The following is a 17610-nucleotide window of genomic DNA, read 5'->3' on the forward strand; positions in this document are numbered from 1 at the left end:
AGCCTTGGCGTTTTTTTGAATACAAATTTAAAAATATGTTAGGAATTAAGAAAAGGCCCAAATGCTTGCTGGCTCGACTTTGTAAATAAAATATTCTTTTCACTATTGAAGTCAGACATTTAATAAAGTCGCTCGAACATTCAAACAATTTATTTCTACTTCCAAATAAAATATTCCTGTCCAATAAGCCTATAGGAGTGGAGGGTAACTCAGCTTATTGAATGGTGCATGTCATTACTAACAAAGGAAGGTGGCAACGCTGGCAATGAATTGTGAAAAAATTCTAATTAACACGCGATATTTTTTGGCGCTCTGGCTGTGGTCACACTAAGTACAATTTAAGAGATAAGTTTATTTCTGTTTAATGCAACAAATCCTTGCTATAATTTAGATTCCGGCCATAACAAGTGATGTCCGATTGCCAGGATGAATGGACTGCTTAACGAAATTCAGCGCATCGTCGGCGAGATTCAGTCGGGAAAGCCGGCGAGCCGGAGCAAGGGCATCGAACAGCTGGACGAAAAGCTCTCCAACTGCAGGGATGAACTTGTTGCCTTACTTCAAAGCAAGAACTGCGACTTGTCGTGGCCCGCACTCTTCGAAGCATCCAAGGAGGCTCTCATTAAGGTATTTCATGCATAATCACCAAATATGTCACCATCTGATGCTAACTGTTCCTAACTAACAGCACGCTGGAAACTTGGAAGATGCCAACGAGAAGTCCTTCAAGGCATTGGCGGGAAAAAACTATTTATACGAAAATGTCCTCGAGAAGATAATCAAATTTAACTTGGAAGGTAACCCCTAAGCACTTGGAATGTTTGCATAGCTAATGTGTGTTCAACAGCTGGCTTGCAGACCTCCGGAAATGGCCACTTTCTGGCCAAGACGAGTATATTCAATGCATTCGAGGAGGGCATCAAGATGCGAGTGGTGGTGAAGTACTTTGGCGACCGCATCATTAGCTTTCTGGACAGGGGCATTTACACCTCGGCAACCTATGTCCGCGAACTAAAGATTAACGAGTACAGCCGTAAGGGATTTCTTGTTTTTGTAACCATACTTTTGAGCTAAGTCACCTTTTTCAGGCATCCTCTCCTACTTGTTCGAGGTCAATGTGGAGAAGAACGAGGTCCTGCGCACTAGGATACTGAAATGCATCACCAAGACGGTCACCTTGGCAAAGGACCGGGTCCAGTTGCACGCCGATCTAGTTGAATACCTTCCAGAGCTGAAGAGCTTTGCACAACTCGCAAATGGAGCCAGAAAGCTAGAGATAGTTCGTCTGTATTTAATTTTCGTCACAGAGGTGAGACAAGAAAGAGATCTTTAGATGGTGCCTAGTTCATCTCCATGTTTTCCTAGCTCTCAGTTAACTACCATCACCAGTTAAGCATCCACATGCAAGAGATCCTGCCCAAACTGTGCGACTTTCACGAAGAGGATGTGTTTCGCGACGACACCAGAAATCTGTTCTTCCAGTGCATCACAAAGTCGTTGCATTCTCTGTATCCCAAGCTGGACAAGTGTGATTTTAATACCCTCGGGGTGCCCCTGCACGAGAAGTGGCCGCAAACCCTATTGCGACTGAAAAGCATCGTCAACGTGGAGATTCGCAAGAACTCTTTGGCCCGTTACAAGACCTCACAACTGAGCAACGACAAATTCTCAGAGCCCTTCATCAAGATGTCTGCCCTGGTCATTTATATTGTAAGCTGAATGCTGTATTAACTAGAATGTGTCATAATCTTTTAAGAATTTAGGTTTTGTGGGACTTGGAATCGAAAAAAACCCGATGAAAATGTAGATGGCGATGCACCGAAAAAAGTACCGAAGCCTGCGGATAAAATGGATGCCATATTTGGCCTAATCGACAAAAAGGAAACTACATTCAATGATGTCTGGTTTGCAATCTTCGCAGAGCTGCTCCAACTTAGCAGTGTCATTCTGAACGTGGCCAACTATCAGCAGGCGCTGAGCACAGTGGCGGAAATAATGCAAATTTACGGCAATGTCAAGAATCTGCGGAATCTTCGTTTGTGTCTAGGGAGCCTGCTCACCAAGGAAAAGGAGCTTTTACGGTCGAAGTCTATCAAGGACGACTATCTGGGTGATACGTGGAGTCAGATCGCAAACCATCTAATATCGGAGACCACCACCAACAGCGAGGAGATCAAGGAGAAGCAATTGGTGCTACAAATGCTTATCAGACATCACAAACTGAATCAGAAGATGGCCACCAGCCTGCTGCACAACATCAGCTCCAATGAGTTGCTGAAACGCAACGAATGCTTCGCCACCATTCGAGAAATATTTATTCATGCAGATGAGTGTGGTCAGGACAAGGCCTCCGCGGATCTGGAGCCCATCATTGCGTGGGCTTACGGCAGCGGGGAACGAAACAGTGCCGCCCAGGTGATACACAATATAGCCAGTATAGATGCGCGTCTGCAGGCAGACACCTTTGCCATCAGTATCATTAACTTTCTGGACGAGCAGCAAGTGCAAGAGATCTCCTGTCCAGAAACTATGGCGGTTCCCATTGAACGAAATCTGTTGGCCTACAAGTACAACAAGCAGTTGATTTGCCTGAATAATGACTATGCAGCTCCGTTTGTGTCAATCGCTAAAATGCTAAGCGAAACAAAGAACTGTTTGTTTCAGACCAACTACGAGTGCCTCATGCGCGGCCTCAACTTTCAGATCGCCAAGGACAACAGCCCCGCTGCTATTCTAAAGAACCTAAACAGTCTGCTAAGATTGGCCTGCACAATGGAAAGGCTTTTGCACTACAAAGTGTTCGATGCGGAGAACTTAACTTGCTGTCCTCTTATCAAGAGAATTGGTCTGTATCTAAGTCACATCGAGGTAGGTGTAGAATTGGATAACTTTTGTAATTTAAAGCTTTTTTAAACCTTTACTTAGTTCCAATACAAGGCAAACAGTTCGGAGATGCTGGATGAAAGCGATTTGCGCGAGATTTTGAGGCTACAAATCGAAGTTCTTGAAGTGTTCAGAATTAATTCTGTACTACTTAGTTATTTGGAGAAGCAGCCCATAGAAATGTTGGTGGAATTTGTTGGCGCAGCGCTTAAACTGCATTGTAATAGAGTTTTATTCTAAAGCATAGTATATATATGACTACAATTTAACTTTTTAGGCATGCAGAGGGAGAGATCTGAAAATGCGGACCATACGACAATCACCGCTCAGTGCCTTAACATTTTGGGGGGCTTGTGTGCCTGCAGCTCGCATCTGAATGAAACCTTTGAACACATCGCGAAGGTAACGATGCGCTGGCATCCCCAAGACGTGCTCATTGTTACCAAGGTTTGTATATCACGATCCTTTCTATGACTACAAAAGTATTTTCCAAACCCATTTTTAGATGTTGTGTAGCTGCCAGACCATTTCGGATGCATCCATAACTTGGTTGGTGAACAAACTGAAAACAGTTTTCCAGCACCATCATCAGGACCAGGATGTGATCGACAACGTTGTTGACCATATGCCTAGTGAGCTGCGATTCGTGCATATCTAAAAAAAAAACCTAATTAACTAATTTTCTTCCAGCGATTTTTAACTTTGTATGCAAAATTGAACATCACTTGGATGACATGCTAATGGCCCTTAACTCTCTGCTAAGGATTGCCCTTAAAAAGTCTTACACATCACACTTAACAGCCAAAATTTTGCGTTGCGTGGGTTTGATTGCTCAGCGATGCCCGGACATTTACCTGCTCGAAAACTTTACTGTAATATGCAAGTCCACTGCGAAATTCATCACCATGCCAACTTTGGAGGTGCGCTTTGCCACACTCTTCACATTCAGCATTCTCCTTGAATCAAACTGTGCGACTAGCGATGCCATCGGGCACTCGCAAAGCCATTGGGATTTCTGCCAGGAGCTTTACGACAGCATCGAGTTCAATAAGCTAACAGTGAGCTATACAAAAGATTCGAAATGTGCTTACATTCATGATACTTGTTTCTATATAGTACAACAATGAGGATGCTATTCAGAACAGCAATGCGATAGTGGTTCAAATGCTTATTGCCTTCTTCGTACGCAGCTCTTTCCATCAAGAGGTGGCTTTGAAAGAATTACTGTATCATTGTGCCCTGCGCAGGCTAACCGAATGTGAGTCGCGTCTTAGTCTTAATAACTGGAGTAACTTTAATATGTTTTTATAACAGCGGAGTTTATTTTCCTGGACAGTATTGTACCCTGCTATGGATTATCAATGCGAGATCTTATTCGACCGTTTGCCAGCGTCCTGCTTCACAAGTGGAGCTGCCAGCGCTGGCCAATTTTCAAGTGAGTTCCCTTAACAAATGGGAGCCATTGTTTTGATATTTTCTCTTCACCAGATTTCCATATTTTCTGTGTTATGCAAGAAAGAATGATTTTCGCACAGCTCATGCTAACGAAATTATGGCTTATACCTTTCTGTACGGCAAAACAGAGGATATAGAACGATGTAGCAAAACAATCAGCGAAGATGTAAAACTAATTAAGAGATTTTTTAAAACAAAGATTTTAATATTTGCTCCTCCAGCTGGCTCTTCCCATAGTGGCATCTTTCTTACTGCCAAAGAACTGCTTCTGCAGCGAAAGCGAGGGCAAGGACTTCAAAGATCATCATCAGCGGCTGTCGGAGAACCTCAGCTACTCCCAATTAAATGGCACAGATGTAGATCTCAATGTGGACACCCTTAGCTGGGTGATAGGCTTGCTGCACGACCCCCAGGAAATGAAAAGATTGCTTGGCTCTTTTACGCCGTGCAGCGGAGTTGGCAGTTGGTATAGTCTTACTGGAGAATCGATGTTCAAATGTCTCAATTTGCATATTGTAAGTATTTGGGAGACCATTTTAAGCTAATGTGTCATGTTATTTGGTACATTTTAGGATCCTAAACAAAGTTCCACAGGGCACAGTCGACTCCAGTCCATGACAACGCTTCAAATCAAAAAGCCTCGCATATTGATTGATCTTTTCGGGCGCTTAAAGGCCAATTGCTTCTCTGCCACATTTTCTAGTCAGGCTTTGCGTAGCTTTTTTCTGTATTGTGAAATGGCAGATGCGGTATACGACGCGGCCAAAGAAAATGAACAAAAAGTGCTCCAATGTTCTTACTTTGTTCGTGATATTTGGTTCTTTGTGGTTCGATTTCTGCAGCACAGTGAGTTAAGAAAATTAGCAACGACATTTTTAAAAGCAATCTAATTTCAGCCAAGTTTAGCCGCGTCCAAATTTCTGTTTTAACTTTTCTGGAACTCTTACTAAATAAACCCAGCTTCGGCGACAAAGAATTCTCACATCACTTTGGAGAGATTGCTAGGCTGCTGTGCAGTTTTCAACTAGACTGTGAGTCGAAGGAAATAAAAGAAAAAGCCAGGGCACTCGTAATGGAGAACTTGGAGTCAAACAAGGACCAGATCGACCTAAATTCCTTTCTGGAGGAGACCACAGATTGCGAGTTTCTTAAACCCTTGCGAGCTGAGTACAAATCCAATTTGCCCAGCATAGACAAGGCGGATGTGGCTGACTATCTACGCTCTTTCCTAAAGAGTCCCACCGCCGAGCGATTGCGTGACCTGAGGGAATTTGTGAGTTTAAATGCCTCAGCGGAATTTTACAAACATTTGCTGTTATGTTATAATTTTACTTACAGATTGCCGAGCATAAGGACAAATTGCAGGAGCACGAAAAGCTTTTATTTAAGGTCATTAATAGGCTGATTCGAATGGCGCGAGATACGCATAGTAAGCAGAGCAGTCTGGATGCCCTTAAGTGTCTGGCTCAAATTGGACCACTGAAGCTATCCAATATTTCTTATTACTTTCAAACTGATTTTGACTCATTTGAGGAGGTTAGTTTTCAAACTTAATTGTAGTCATTTTCTAATTTAATTTTTAACGCAGTCAGAAGAAGAACCTTTGCAAATATTCTTGAGCGTTATCTGTGAGTTCGTGGAGAAATCTTTATTTCATTTTGATCCAAAAACTCACGAGGCCCTTGTGACCGTAGCCATTCTGGTGGCGAATAGCAAGTCCGCTGTGAATATTTTGGGCAAGTATATTTAAACTGAAGTTATATTCTATTTGTTGTCATGTGTTTTTGTTTTAGATCAATTCAAGAGCTTACGAATCTTTGTTCTCATGTCCCCGAAATCGAATTTCCTTAGTTCTAATAAGCAGATTCCCCGCATTGATTGGTTGACTGCATTTAAGGCCACCCAAAACTTGGACTACGAGCCCTGGATGTGTTTGTTTGTTTCAAAAGTATTCGAAATGTGCGGCTGGAAGGGATTCGATGATCTGGCTGCCAGGTCCTTTGCCTTTGCTAAGACCTGCCTGCAGCCGTTTATTAAATTGCTGCTGGAGAACCATCCCCATCATTTGGAGAGCCTGTGCCAAATGTTGGACTACTTTTTCGAAGGTTTCGCCTGCCCGAAGTCCCCGAACTCTCATGGCATCTTTCACAACAAAAGAGCCATCAAGAGGTTTCTGCACATTTGTGAATGTATAAGAATCTTTAATAATTGGTAAGGGAATTAGACATTGATTTAGCGATATTGAGCAATATATACTTGTATTTATTTAGGAGCATTCCCGTAAATCTAAGCAATGTGGTTATGGCTAGCAATCACTGCCAGGCTTATTTCCTAAGTATTATGTACCTGGAGCTCTGGGCCTGCTCGGCAAACAGTTCAGACAACGCCAGTCTCTTGGAAAATGAATCCTTTCAAGCATCTGCGAAAAAGGTAGGTGGTTTTAAACCAAAAATTTAAGTAACACAAATACAAAAACTTTGCAGGCATACGAGTCCATTGGCTGTCTGGATGCCATCCCAGGCTTTGTCAATCCCATGCGCTCTCGCTTGGATTTCCTTGGACGGTCCAGCAATCTATCCACCATTCTACTGGAATCTGAGCACCTGGACAGGGCCAGTGGTCAACTCTGCGTGGATATTATGAAAGGAAATGGTTTGTGGTCCTTTGCCAAACTCCAGCAGCACCAGAACATGGAGCCCGACTACGAGATCCTCTGGCGCCTGGGTCAGTGGGATTCGCTGTCGGATCCAAAGCAGCAGCAAGTTGGGTCTAGGGGTAGTGCTTCACTCAATCTGGAGCAGGAATTCAAGCGGCATCACTTCATGGCCCTCAGGAGCATCGGCCAGCGGGAGGAGGAGAACAGTCTGTCGGCCATCGACATGGCCTATAGCTGTGTGCGCGACATTCTGCAGGAGATCAGCATGGAGTGCCTGCAGAGTGTGTACAAGTACCTGACCTGGTTGTGCTCTCTGCAGCAGGCCGAGGACTTTTGTCAGGTGACGCTTTTCAAAAGAGTGAGTCATCCTCTTGGCTAATACGGTTTCTTCCCGCTTTAGATCCAATTTGGTACACAAATGGCTCCGGGCCAGATGACCCAGTTGTTTGGGAAATGGCAAAAGGAATTGGAGCTCAAGTACGGCAACTTTTCCTGCAAGGAATACGTGATCGCGCATCAGATCGCTCTGTTCAAGATGTCGGGGACGAGAGCGAGTCGTCGGATGCAGGAGTACTACAAGAAGAACCCCATGGACACGTACCTACTGAAGGGAATCGGGGAGTGCAAACGCGCTGGCAACTTAAACTTGGCAGCGAAGTATATTGCCACGCTGCGGGAGCTTCCCAGCATCAGGGAATTCACAAAGGTAAACGAGTTCTGTTTTCAAATTCGAAATTGCTAATATCTGACCATTTCAGATTAGCGTATTGCTGGAAGATGCCGACGTGAATCTGAAGATGGGCAATCATCAAATAGCCAAGGCCATCCTGGAGCATGTGACTTACAATCAGGAGTTTTTCTACTGCGTCCAGCGCATTCCGGCGCTGCGGATGCTGGGCGAGTTCTTTCTGGACTGCAATGCCAAAGCTTTCAGCTGGGTGCAGCACCACAACTTCAATGCCTCGATGAAGATGATCGATGATTTTTTGCTGCACCGCAAGGCGCTGGCCGAGAAGTATCCGGACATCTTTGAGTGGCAGCAGCTGGATGCGTACACCAGTCGGCACCGGACGGCTGCCTATGCGGCGATGGCCAAGTATGCGGATCGGGAGTACCAGCAGCTGTACGACTACCGGCACTCGCAGGAGTACCAAACGCTGCTGGACATCATCGAGCAGAATCGCCAGACGGCGGATAAGGTGACCCAGCGCGAGGACCAAGACCGGCGGGTCATCTCCATGCAGATGAAGCGGTACGCCAGTTTGGACGAACGTCAGTTGCAGCATATCGAGGAGAAGCTGACGGAGCACCTGTGTCTGGCGGTGCGCAACCACATGGCCTACTGTCGACTGGACAGCGGTTTCTCCAGCGCCGCCATCTACCGCATCATCTCGTTGTGGTTCACCAACGCCGCCAACGAGCAGTTGCAGCAGAGCATCAAGGAGGATATTCTCACGGTGCCCAGTTACAAATTCATTTGTGCTGCCAACCAACTGACGGCGCGCCTAAACTCCAAAAACACCAGCCTGCTGAAGGGACTCATTGAGCTGCTGGTGCGCTGTGGCCAGGATCATCCGCATCAGACATTCTACCAGCTGTATCCGCTTGTCTTTGCCCACCTTGACGGTGAGAACAGCAATACGGAGCGATCGGGCATTGCTCGCAAGATTATTGCCAAGATATGTGAAAAGAATGCCACGGCGGCGGAGTGCAGCAGGCAGCTGGAATCGCTGTTGCCAGGTATAAGAATTAGGATTAAATGATTTCTCTCTTTTTTATCTTGGACTACCCTTCTTGCAGCCCTGATTACATTTGCCAACGAAGGCAAAACAGATAGTCATCAGCCGGTCTCGGATGCGGCACGCTTAAAGCAGTTCGAGAAAGTGAGACGCTGGCGAAATCTAAACGCCGTACACTGCCCAACCCTTGAGTTGCCCGTCATGCCCAGCAAGGAGTACAATATCACAAGTAGGTTGAGAAGCAAGAGGTTAATAGTTACCACCTCATTAAAACCAAATCCTCAACAGGTATCGTAAAGTGGAACAACGAAATGACACAATGCGGTGGACTGAATGCACCTGTTAAAGTGATGTGCCTTTGCTCCGATGGTCAGACTCGGGCGCAATTGATCAAGGGAAAGGACGATCTGCGCCAGGATGCCGTGATGCAGCAGGTATTCGGAATTGTCAACGAGCTGCTCAGGCAGGACTCTGAGTTCATCGAGCGCAAGCTCAAGCTACGCACCTATAAGGTCACGCCGCTGTCCATGCGTAGTGGCATCCTGGAGTGGTGCACCAATTCAACGCCAGTGGGCCATTATCTGGTGGTCGAAGGAAAAGGAGGCGCACATGCTCGATACCGGCCCAACGACTGGAATAACAACCGATGCCGCAAATTATCTGCGGTATAATACACACAAAACGTAACAATTTGAACGTATATTAATGTCGTCAACATTTGCAGTCCCATCTGAAGTCTTCCAAGGAGAAACGATATGAAGTCTACAAGGAGATATGCGAAAATTTGAAACCCGTTTTCCACTACTTTTTGCTGGAGAAGTTTCCCATTCCGGGCGTGTGGTTCGAGCGGAGATTGGCTTACACAAACAGTGTGGCCACCACCTCGATGGTGGGCTATGTCCTAGGACTAGGCGACCGGCACACACAGAATATTCTCATAGACCAGCAGACAGCCGAAGTCATTCACATTGATTTTGGTGAGTGCCTCAGCTTTAAACAAAGATATTTCTAACTTTCTAACCTTTCAGGTATTGCCTTCGAGCAGGGCAAGATCCAGACGACTCCAGAGACCGTTCCCTTCCGGCTGACACGTGACTTTGTGGCCCCAATGGGAATCTGTGGCACGAAAGGAGTCTTTGCCAAATCCTGCGAGGCCACCATGCACATCTTGCGCCGGTACAAGTCGGTCTTCACCACCATACTCGAGGTTCTGCTCTATGATCCCCTCTTTATTTGGGGTGTCCTCAAAAAGAAGCAATCGACCCAGTTATCCCAGCAGTCCAGTGAGTGCAAGTTCTTGTTAACCATAAATTTCAGATTCTAATAGAATTCTTCTGAAGGCCAAGAATCGGTTAATTTGGTTGCCCAGCGTGCACTGCTTCTGGTGCAGAACAAACTGGAGGGCAGGGAGGCCGGCACTCTTGACGACTCGAATGTCGAGGCTCAAGTAGAGCGATTGATCAACGAAGCCACGCTGCCCAGCAATCTGTGCATGCTATTCCCCGGCTGGGATCCGCAGCTATAAGCTATAAGTACATCACATTTATTTCCAGTTATCAACTCGAATAGAAGGTTTTTACGATTTTGTATCAACATTTTTGGGGTGCTTAATCTATTCGTGATGGCCTCAAGTACATTCCCCAATGGTTTTTTGATTTGACGGGTGTATCTTCTATCGCAGGGGAAACGCCCAAGTGGTTTATGTGTACGTTAGCAAAGAACTATAGATTTAAAAATAATTTTAATGATTTCGAAAAGTCCATTTTTTGCTTATTGTTGTTAAGAATTGGACTGCACTAATTTGTACTTCTAAACAACTTGTTTTGCTGGACATAGCAGCTGACCTCCTGCATTTTATACCCAGCCATAAATCAATAAACGGCTATAAAAATAAGGCCCCACACCGATTATTCGGTATTTGTAGGTAGCCAAAGCCTTTGTCAAACGCGCTATCAGGAATACTTGAGCTGATAACGGACGCATTTGAATGCAAATGTGCTTTTGATAGCTCAGTGAGGATGTTGTTGCCGACATATCCCTATCACTCTGATAAGTAAACCCGGCTGAAACGTCAAACGGTCCATAGATCGTATCATTTCTATATTTCTTAGCTAAATTTAAATAGTGACTTATATAAGTGTAGTGGAATTTCATCAGGTTTCAGTCTTAATTACTTGAGCTTGCCTCAAGTTTGCAGTCGGGCTCCACGCCATCAAATATGGGAGCACTTTCTTCGCCGCCACCTCCACCAGTTATGATTTGGAGTATGTCCTGAAGGGAGAATTCGCCCAAAAAGTTGTTGACAGCCTGTAAAATAAGTAGAGGAGGTCAACAAGCTATTTTTGGGAACCAAATGGTCAACCCACCGTCTGCACTTTGGAGACTACCGTGCCCTGCCCATAGTCCCAGACGTCTCCGAGCAGCTCCACACCCATTTCGTTGACCAAAGCATGGATAAATTCATTGATCCGCTCCTCCTCCAGAAGGTTTTCAAAGTTGATCTTTAGATCTCCCAAATGCAGCTCAATTTGCAAAGAATATATGGCCAAGGGCGACAGGGATTTCAATCGAAAAGAGATCAGGATCGAAAAGTTTGTGATGGAGGTTCTAAAAGCATGGAATAATCAGAAAATTTAAATTGGACTCAGATGGTTACTCCTTACTCGGCATTGCCATCGCCGGCCACGTTGACGATGTAGGCCAGCGATCCTTTAGCGGTGTACAAGGACTCGAAGTAGGTAAGTGGAAAGGTGACGTTGATGGTGCTCTTTAGTGCAGGCACCGGGTTCAAAGTGAGGACAGGGACATCGAAATCGGAAAGCCCGTGCAGCGTGAAGTTGTCGATGGACCCAGCGAAACTGAAAGTTAAAGGGTTTAGTACCTCGTCGCGGACAGATCCCATCCCTTGCTTACTCCACCAGGTATTTATTGTTCAGAGCTGTCTCGGCCGGGCCCAGCTTCAAAGGATCCAAGGCGGGCAGGCCCAAATTGGGAATGGGATGGCACATGCGCATGCGAAACTCATTGAGGAACGCCAGGATCTGTGACTCGTAGACGCAGGCAGCGGGCGCCAGACAAGCGTAGAGTATGGCCGTGACCAGGAGGACCTGTGAAGTGAGTTGTGCCCGCTGCATTTTGCTGATTGATTCGCTTCCGTTCGGCTTTGAGTAGCTACTGTGAAGCCAGCGCGCGCCCGCCCCGATTTTGTTTGCGCACTCTTCAAGTGGATTCCATTGTGTGTGTCAAGATACGATGTTTATTTCAATATTTTGCCAAACACTTATCTTCGCTAATCGCGGGCGGGGCCCCGATTCCGACCGATTACTGGGCCGGGTTAGTGTACTATACGTTTATCAGCCTAATCTCAAGCTCCTGCTGAAACTATTAATAACTAGGGGCTACGGTTCTTCTGGTCTTGGCTACACTTGCTCCGGCGGCTGGCGCAGATGCTCCGGGATCTGCTGCAGCTCCGTCCTGGAAGCCTGCAGCGCTACGCCCTCGGGCAGGTTGCGTTCGATGTACTCCAGAAAGGTGTCCAGCGTGGAGCCCGTCAGCTTGTGGAAGTTCATGTAGCGAAAGTGGGTTCGCACCTCGTACTGCACGCGATGCTTCTTGTAGATGTGCACCGACTTCAAGAGTGTCATCCGTTCGTGGTGCGCCTTGCGAGGAGACCAACTGCATGAGGATTAGGTATACTTGTTTAGAGATCTCTTGTGGAAGGCGGACGCTCCCACTTACCATTTTCCCTTCTCAATGCCCAAATGGTCGGCGGCCGTGGTGGCAAACCAGGTGTAGCTCTTCAGAACCGCAGGATCAATCCCTCGCAGCTCAATCTCCAGTTTGCTGTAGAGCTTGTCCGGCTCTGGTGCAGGTGTCGTGGGAGAGACATTTGGTTGTGTACCGGCACTGGTGGTCACCGTGGATAGCGCCCGCACTGGCTGTGCCCAGCGGAGAGTCTTCAACGCCTATGATTACAATTTGTTCGTTTATATTGCATTTTCTTTAATAAATTATCGTTAAATACCTGCAACATCTTTTTATTTACTACCAGAATTATGCAAGTGCGCCCGCTGAAACTCTGTACCTAACGCCTTTTTAAAAATACCGAGAACGAGCACCAATGTTTTAGTATTAATAATGCTAGAAGAATATATAATGTAAGTAAATTACCCTGTAATAAAAATATTTATTTAAAACATATAAAAACCATTTATTTGTTTCACTCTAAAGTTGCAGTGGAAAATTCATTTTATGAGTTTTAGTAAATCTTATTTATATTTTAATATATATTAAAACTTTGCAACATTTAGTTCATAATAATCATAAGATATCCCTTAAAATACCCTGTAAAAATGCGTTGAAGTATTTATCTTAACGCGTTAGGAGATTTTAATCTTGAAATTCTGCACGTGCTGGCGCCGCTCAAAAAGTGTGTTATTTAGTTAACGTTTTTAAATTTGTGGACATCGCCAACCGATTTTACTGTTCGACTGCAAGAGCATGAAAGACACCGATGTGATAGGTTAGAGCCTGCCAAAGATGTAAACTCCAGGAAATGAAAGTTATTTATTAATCCCAATACAGAGAAAACCACGGAGGAGGAGCCCGTCGATTCCAGCTCCGACGAGGATGAGTACGATGACATAGACGATGACGAACCAGTGGACGAGGGCGAGGAACCAACCACCTGTCTGTTCTGTCCCGAGACCTGTCCGAATATATCGACTGCCATTGACCACCTGGACGCGCGCCACAAGGTGAATCTGTCGCAGCTTCAGAGGAAATTCCAAATGGATCAGTATTCCTTCATCAAGCTGATTAACTACATAAGAGCCAACAAGATTACGGCCGAGCAATTGCTCTCCGCTGAGCAGACGCTATGGCAGGACGAGAAGTACCTCAAGCCTGGGGAGTATGAGCCCTGGCTGTGCTACGACTATGAAGAGCTCAAGACAGAGGTCACTCCGGCCCAGGCCACGGTGCCCGAGCTGCAGCAGCGCATTGCAGAGCAAGCCCAGTTGCTGCAGCAGGCCAACGAGGACATGGAGCGCATGCGCAATGACTACAAGGAGCTGCTGCAGAAGGTGCATGGTGACGGTGAACCCAAGGCTGCCAGCAATCCCGTACCCCGAAACAATGCCAGCCTGGACAATGAGTATTTCAAAAGCTACTCCCACTTTGGCATCCATCACGAAATGCTGAGCGACAAAGTGCGAACCAGCACCTACCGCGCATCACTTCTCCAAAATGAGGCAGTGGTCCAAGGCAAGACTGTTCTTGATGTGGGCTGTGGCACGGGAATTCTGTCCATCTTTGCCTCCAAGGCGGGTGCTGCCCGCGTCGTCGGCATAGACAACTCTGACATCGTGTACACAGCCATGGATATCATTAGGTAAATACCCATGTCCTTTTCCATATTGTAGAAGTCCAATCTAACAGAGTTCTCCAGGAAAAACAAGGTGGAAAATGTGGAGCTGATCAAAGGACGCCTGGAGGACACCGATCTGCCAGAGGCCAAGTACGATATCATTATTTCCGAGTGGATGGGTTACTTTTTGCTGTACGAGTCCATGCTGGACAGCATCATTTATGCCCGCGACCATCATCTTAATCCCAATGGCATAATCCTTCCCAGTCGCTGCACACTCAGCCTGGTGGGTTATGGAAACGACACGCTCTATGCCGAGCAGGTGGAGTTCTGGTCTGATGTCTACGGTGTTAATATGAGTGATCTGCGGAAGCGTTCCATAGAGGAGCCGCTCATGGAGGTGGTGGACGCAGAGTTTATGCTGACGGATCCCAAACAGATAGCCAACTTCGACATAATGACTGTCGATCTTAACTATCCCAACTTCAGCCATCAGTTCAGCTTGAAGGTCACAAAGCCGGGTCGCTTGTCTGCCTTTGTGGGCTATTTCGACACGCTTTTCGAGCTGCCCTCTGCCGTCATGTTCAGCACATCACCAAGTGCGACGCCCACCCATTGGAAGCAGACGGTTTTCTTCATTGACCAGCCGCAAACAGTAAAGATGGGAGACATCATCAGTGGGAAGATCACGTCGAGGAGGCATAAAGAAGATGTCAGGGCGCTCAGTGTAGATATAGAAGTCTTTGGCAAGAAACATAAATACATGGTGGTGTAATGTGGTGAATAATGCGACTATTATTTAATAATTTACTATCGACACCATTAAGATTTAAGATGTTGAACGCCTTTCAATAAAAATAAAATTAAGACTGGGTTTTTAAATCGTTTTAATTAAAGATTCGTAGACCGTACGTTTTGCTGACAAATGAGAGCTTAATTACTTTTTAAAAATATGTAAATATATATAAATTAAAATGAGTACCCATTTCCATTTCGACTGGATAGCTGGATCGGGCACGGCCAAACATAATCGTTTTTAGTTGCAGTTGCTTTTCGGGGTATGAAAAAGGAGACGGAACAGATGCTTTAAGCGGTGTTGGTTTCCAACTCGGAGGCGGGAATCTCTGGCTCCTCGTCGTTGTAGACATTCTCGGCCATCTGCCACACCTGCATAATGTTGTCCTCGGACACGGAGCAGATGATCCACGGCTCGTTGGGGTTCCAGGAGAAATCGCTGATCTTGGCCGTGTGGCCGCCATGGATGAAGAGCAGCTCGGGCGGTCCGTCTTCGGCATCCTCCGAGCTCTGTTCCTCTCCAATCTTCGACAGATCCCAGACGTGCAGACGTCGGTCGGTGCCGGAGGATGCGAGAATGGTCTCGTTGTGCGGCGACCACTGCACCTGGAAGATCTCGTCCTTGTGCGACTCGAAGGAATGTAGTTTCAGCTTAAGGTTACGCAGATCCCAAAGAGCCACAGTCTTGTCGGCAGAGCCAGTGGCCAGGATGAACTCCGAGTAGGGATTGAAGCTCAAGCAGTTCACCTCGGCCGTGTGGGCGTCCACCGTGTGCGAGGGCTTTGAGGTGTTGTTGTTGCGCGTGTCCCAGATCATCAGCTTCTGGTCGTCAGCCACCGAGCCGAACAGAGACTCGTGGAGCAAATGCCAAGCCACGTCCTCGACGACGGCAGTGTGTCCGGTGAAAATGTTCTTGGCGTCAATCACACGGTGCTCCTTGGGCGTGGCATTGATGTCCCACAAGCAGATGGTGTGATCATCGGAGGCAGACAGCAAGTAGCCTGCAAAAGACGATCAAGCGGGAGACAAGAATCATGATTAATAATCGTTTTGTATAGGGAGAATAATTATAAAACGGAAATACAAAAAATGGCTTATATTAAACTTTAACTGTATTATTACCCTAGTGCTACAAGTATATTCAATTTATAATTTATGCAGAATGAATTTGAAAAGAATTTCTATTTGGAAGCTTAATACTAGGGCTTAATTATTTAGATATTATAAAAATACTCAAATTACTCAAATCTTAGATTCTGCCAAGATGAATTCGTAACTTAATTCTAAATTGTGTTGCGTTTGTTGTAGCTTTTAATTCATGCGGTAAATTTAGAATCTAAGCCTTTACAAAATATGTTTACCACATCCATGATCATTTATTTAAAAATACGACTTCTTTTCTTTCTAGCACCCAAAATTGATTTGTTAATTGAAGCTAATCCGCATAACTAAGCAATGTAAACTATAAATAAAATCTACAAATATTTGGGTAACAGGACATATGATTTAAAATTAAATTAAAATTTTTAAATTTAATCATCGTATCGGGTTAATTGGTCTTTCTATGCATCCAACTGTGATACATTGCTTTAAAAAACATGAATCTACAATACATATTTTTCACAATTGGGTACAGCTTCGCACTCACCATTGAGGTTGGGATTCCACGAGAGGCCGTAGCCCTCCTTCTGGTGCCCCCGGAGACGCAGATCGGGTTGGCATTCGCCGGACGGCTCCGGCTTGCTGGGATGCTTCGTGTAGTCGAAGACCAGGACGTCGCTGGACGGCGTCTTGGTGGCGATCACGCATGCGTTCTGAGGCATGTAACGCGCCCGGTTCACCTCGCCCTCGTGGTTGATCTTAATCTCGATCTCGATCTTGCCACACACCGAACCGAAGCCGCCGAACTCCCCCTTCTCGTTGTCGTAGTGGGAGCCATCGAACTGGGCATCCTCGCTGGGCAGCTGGACGCTGGCGATGAGCAGGTGGTTCTGCTCGTCGGATGTGTGTGTGCCCAGGATGAGGCGGTGCACCGAGTAGTCCTTGCCGTCCTGTTTGGTCACATCGGGCAGCCACTGGGCGGTCAGCGAAGGCCACTCGAGGGCGTGCGTCATGACCAGGTCGTACAGGAACGGCGTGTTCTTCTTCCAGATCTTGTATTCCTCATTGATCACGCGCTCCTCAACGGCATCGTCGAAGGATTCCGCTGCTAAAGGACGCTGGTTACACACTGCGTGGTTAGTTGTCAACTGGACTTACCATTATCGCTGCGATCCACCATTTCGAGGCTTCTAGGCTCGCAATTTCTCAGTCTGCGTCAAAAGTCGGCAGCCGAAAAATTCGGGCGCCAAAACAACAAAAGCCGAAGCGGCAAAACGTGTGCACGGAAACTAAAGAAGCCCGCTCCGGAATAAAACCTTCCCAACGGACACTTGACCGAAAAACGAACCGGCAACAATGAAGTTAATTCCTTGCTGGACACTCACACTTTTAACGGCGTAACGTCAGTGCAAAATGGGAAATGGCTAATTTCCTTTTTTTTTTTTGCAAGCGCGTCGTCGCTGATAGAGATGTAATGCAGACGATTGTCGGCAGGGCTGCCATATTCGATAACGATTCAAAAATCACGTTGTGCACAGTGACTGTGATATTGAGCGGTATTTTGGTATTTTATATCTTTTTGTTGGTATGGTAGTTTTTAATCGCATGAGCGG

General features: G+C 46.1%; 5 protein-coding genes across 6 annotated transcripts; 2 read left to right on the forward strand and 3 right to left on the reverse strand.

Moving 5' to 3' along the window:
• Nucleotides 1-323: 323 nt before the first annotated feature.
• LOC128252235 (serine/threonine-protein kinase ATM) lies at nucleotides 324-10328 on the forward strand. Its single transcript, XM_052979800.1, is given in 29 exon segments — nucleotides 324-627; nucleotides 689-797; nucleotides 848-1033; nucleotides 1089-1309; nucleotides 1366-1710; nucleotides 1764-1793; nucleotides 1795-2868; nucleotides 2926-3103; nucleotides 3161-3330; nucleotides 3389-3515; nucleotides 3574-3941; nucleotides 4000-4141; nucleotides 4198-4318; nucleotides 4372-4504; nucleotides 4560-4853; nucleotides 4911-5184; nucleotides 5235-5611; nucleotides 5677-5874; nucleotides 5927-6074; nucleotides 6132-6549; nucleotides 6609-6768; nucleotides 6822-7334; nucleotides 7395-7700; nucleotides 7753-8734; nucleotides 8795-8962; nucleotides 9022-9398; nucleotides 9458-9710; nucleotides 9762-10016; nucleotides 10074-10328. Coding segments are annotated over 29 exon segments (8313 nt in total). The 5' UTR covers nucleotides 324-426; the 3' UTR covers nucleotides 10259-10328.
• A 488-nt stretch (nucleotides 10329-10816) lies between these two features.
• Nucleotides 10817-11888, reverse strand: LOC128266530 (uncharacterized). The gene is made up of 4 exons (XM_053003109.1): nucleotides 11647-11888; nucleotides 11397-11591; nucleotides 11100-11340; nucleotides 10817-11040 (listed from the first exon to the last, which is right to left on the reverse strand). The coding sequence occupies exons 1-4, from the start codon at nucleotides 11865-11867 to the stop codon at nucleotides 10900-10902; spliced, it is 798 nt and encodes a 265-aa protein (XP_052859069.1). The 5' UTR covers nucleotides 11868-11888; the 3' UTR covers nucleotides 10817-10899.
• A 78-nt stretch (nucleotides 11889-11966) lies between these two features.
• LOC128266531 (28S ribosomal protein S10, mitochondrial) lies at nucleotides 11967-12848 on the reverse strand. Its single transcript, XM_053003110.1, has 3 exons — nucleotides 12758-12848; nucleotides 12472-12698; nucleotides 11967-12408 (listed from the first exon to the last, which is right to left on the reverse strand). Exons 1-3 carry the CDS (start codon nucleotides 12764-12766, stop codon nucleotides 12153-12155), a joined length of 492 nt encoding a protein of 163 aa, XP_052859070.1. The 5' UTR covers nucleotides 12767-12848; the 3' UTR covers nucleotides 11967-12152.
• A 267-nt stretch (nucleotides 12849-13115) lies between these two features.
• LOC128257220 (protein arginine N-methyltransferase 1) lies at nucleotides 13116-14975 on the forward strand. The gene is made up of 3 exons (XM_052988149.1): nucleotides 13116-13255; nucleotides 13318-14125; nucleotides 14183-14975. Exons 1-3 carry the CDS (start codon nucleotides 13234-13236, stop codon nucleotides 14874-14876), a joined length of 1524 nt encoding a protein of 507 aa, XP_052844109.1. The 5' UTR covers nucleotides 13116-13233; the 3' UTR covers nucleotides 14877-14975.
• Nucleotides 14973-17490, reverse strand: LOC128257228 (chromatin assembly factor 1 p55 subunit). Of its 2 annotated transcripts, none has more exons than XM_052988169.1 (3): nucleotides 17156-17490; nucleotides 16545-17102; nucleotides 14973-15897 (listed from the first exon to the last, which is right to left on the reverse strand). In XM_052988169.1, the coding sequence occupies exons 1-3, from the start codon at nucleotides 17175-17177 to the stop codon at nucleotides 15188-15190; spliced, it is 1290 nt and encodes a 429-aa protein (XP_052844129.1). In that variant the 5' UTR covers nucleotides 17178-17490; the 3' UTR covers nucleotides 14973-15187. The 2 variants fall into 2 exon arrangements, with proteins under 2 accessions (XP_052844129.1, XP_052844121.1); XM_052988161.1 differs by having other exon boundaries at nucleotides 16545-17105.
• Nucleotides 17491-17610: the final 120 nt, after the last annotated feature.

This window comes from Drosophila gunungcola, chromosome 3R (assembly GCF_025200985.1).
Source record: "Drosophila gunungcola strain Sukarami chromosome 3R, Dgunungcola_SK_2, whole genome shotgun sequence".
Lineage (NCBI taxonomy): Eukaryota > Metazoa > Arthropoda > Insecta > Diptera > Drosophilidae > Drosophila > Drosophila gunungcola.

Coding starts and splice junctions, on each gene's coding strand:
- LOC128257220 (XM_052988149.1), top strand. CDS start 13,234: ATGAAAGACACCGATGTGATAG. Junction 13,256..13,317: donor GAAAGACACCGATGTGATAG/GTTAGAGCCTGC, acceptor ATCCCAATACAG/AGAAAACCACGGAGGAGGAG. Junction 14,126..14,182: donor ACAGCCATGGATATCATTAG/GTAAATACCCAT, acceptor AGAGTTCTCCAG/GAAAAACAAGGTGGAAAATG.
- LOC128266530 (XM_053003109.1), bottom strand. CDS start 11,867: ATGCAGCGGGCACAACTCACTTCACAGGTCCTCCTGGTCACGGCCATA. Junction 11,341..11,396: donor GCCGGCGATGGCAATGCCGA/GTAAGGAGTAAC, acceptor CCATGCTTTTAG/AACCTCCATCACAAACTTTT. Junction 11,041..11,099: donor TAGTCTCCAAAGTGCAGACG/GTGGGTTGACCA, acceptor CTTATTTTACAG/GCTGTCAACAACTTTTTGGG.
- LOC128257228 (XM_052988161.1), bottom strand. CDS start 17,177: ATGGTGGATCGCAGCGATAATG. Junction 17,106..17,155: donor GGTGGATCGCAGCGATAATG/GTAAGTCCAGTT, acceptor AGCGTCCTTTAG/CAGCGGAATCCTTCGACGAT. Junction 15,898..16,544: donor GTGGAATCCCAACCTCAATG/GTGAGTGCGAAG, acceptor CGTCTTTTGCAG/GCTACTTGCTGTCTGCCTCC.
- LOC128266531 (XM_053003110.1), bottom strand. Junction 12,409..12,471: donor GGCATTGAGAAGGGAAAATG/GTAAGTGGGAGC, acceptor ATCCTCATGCAG/TTGGTCTCCTCGCAAGGCGC.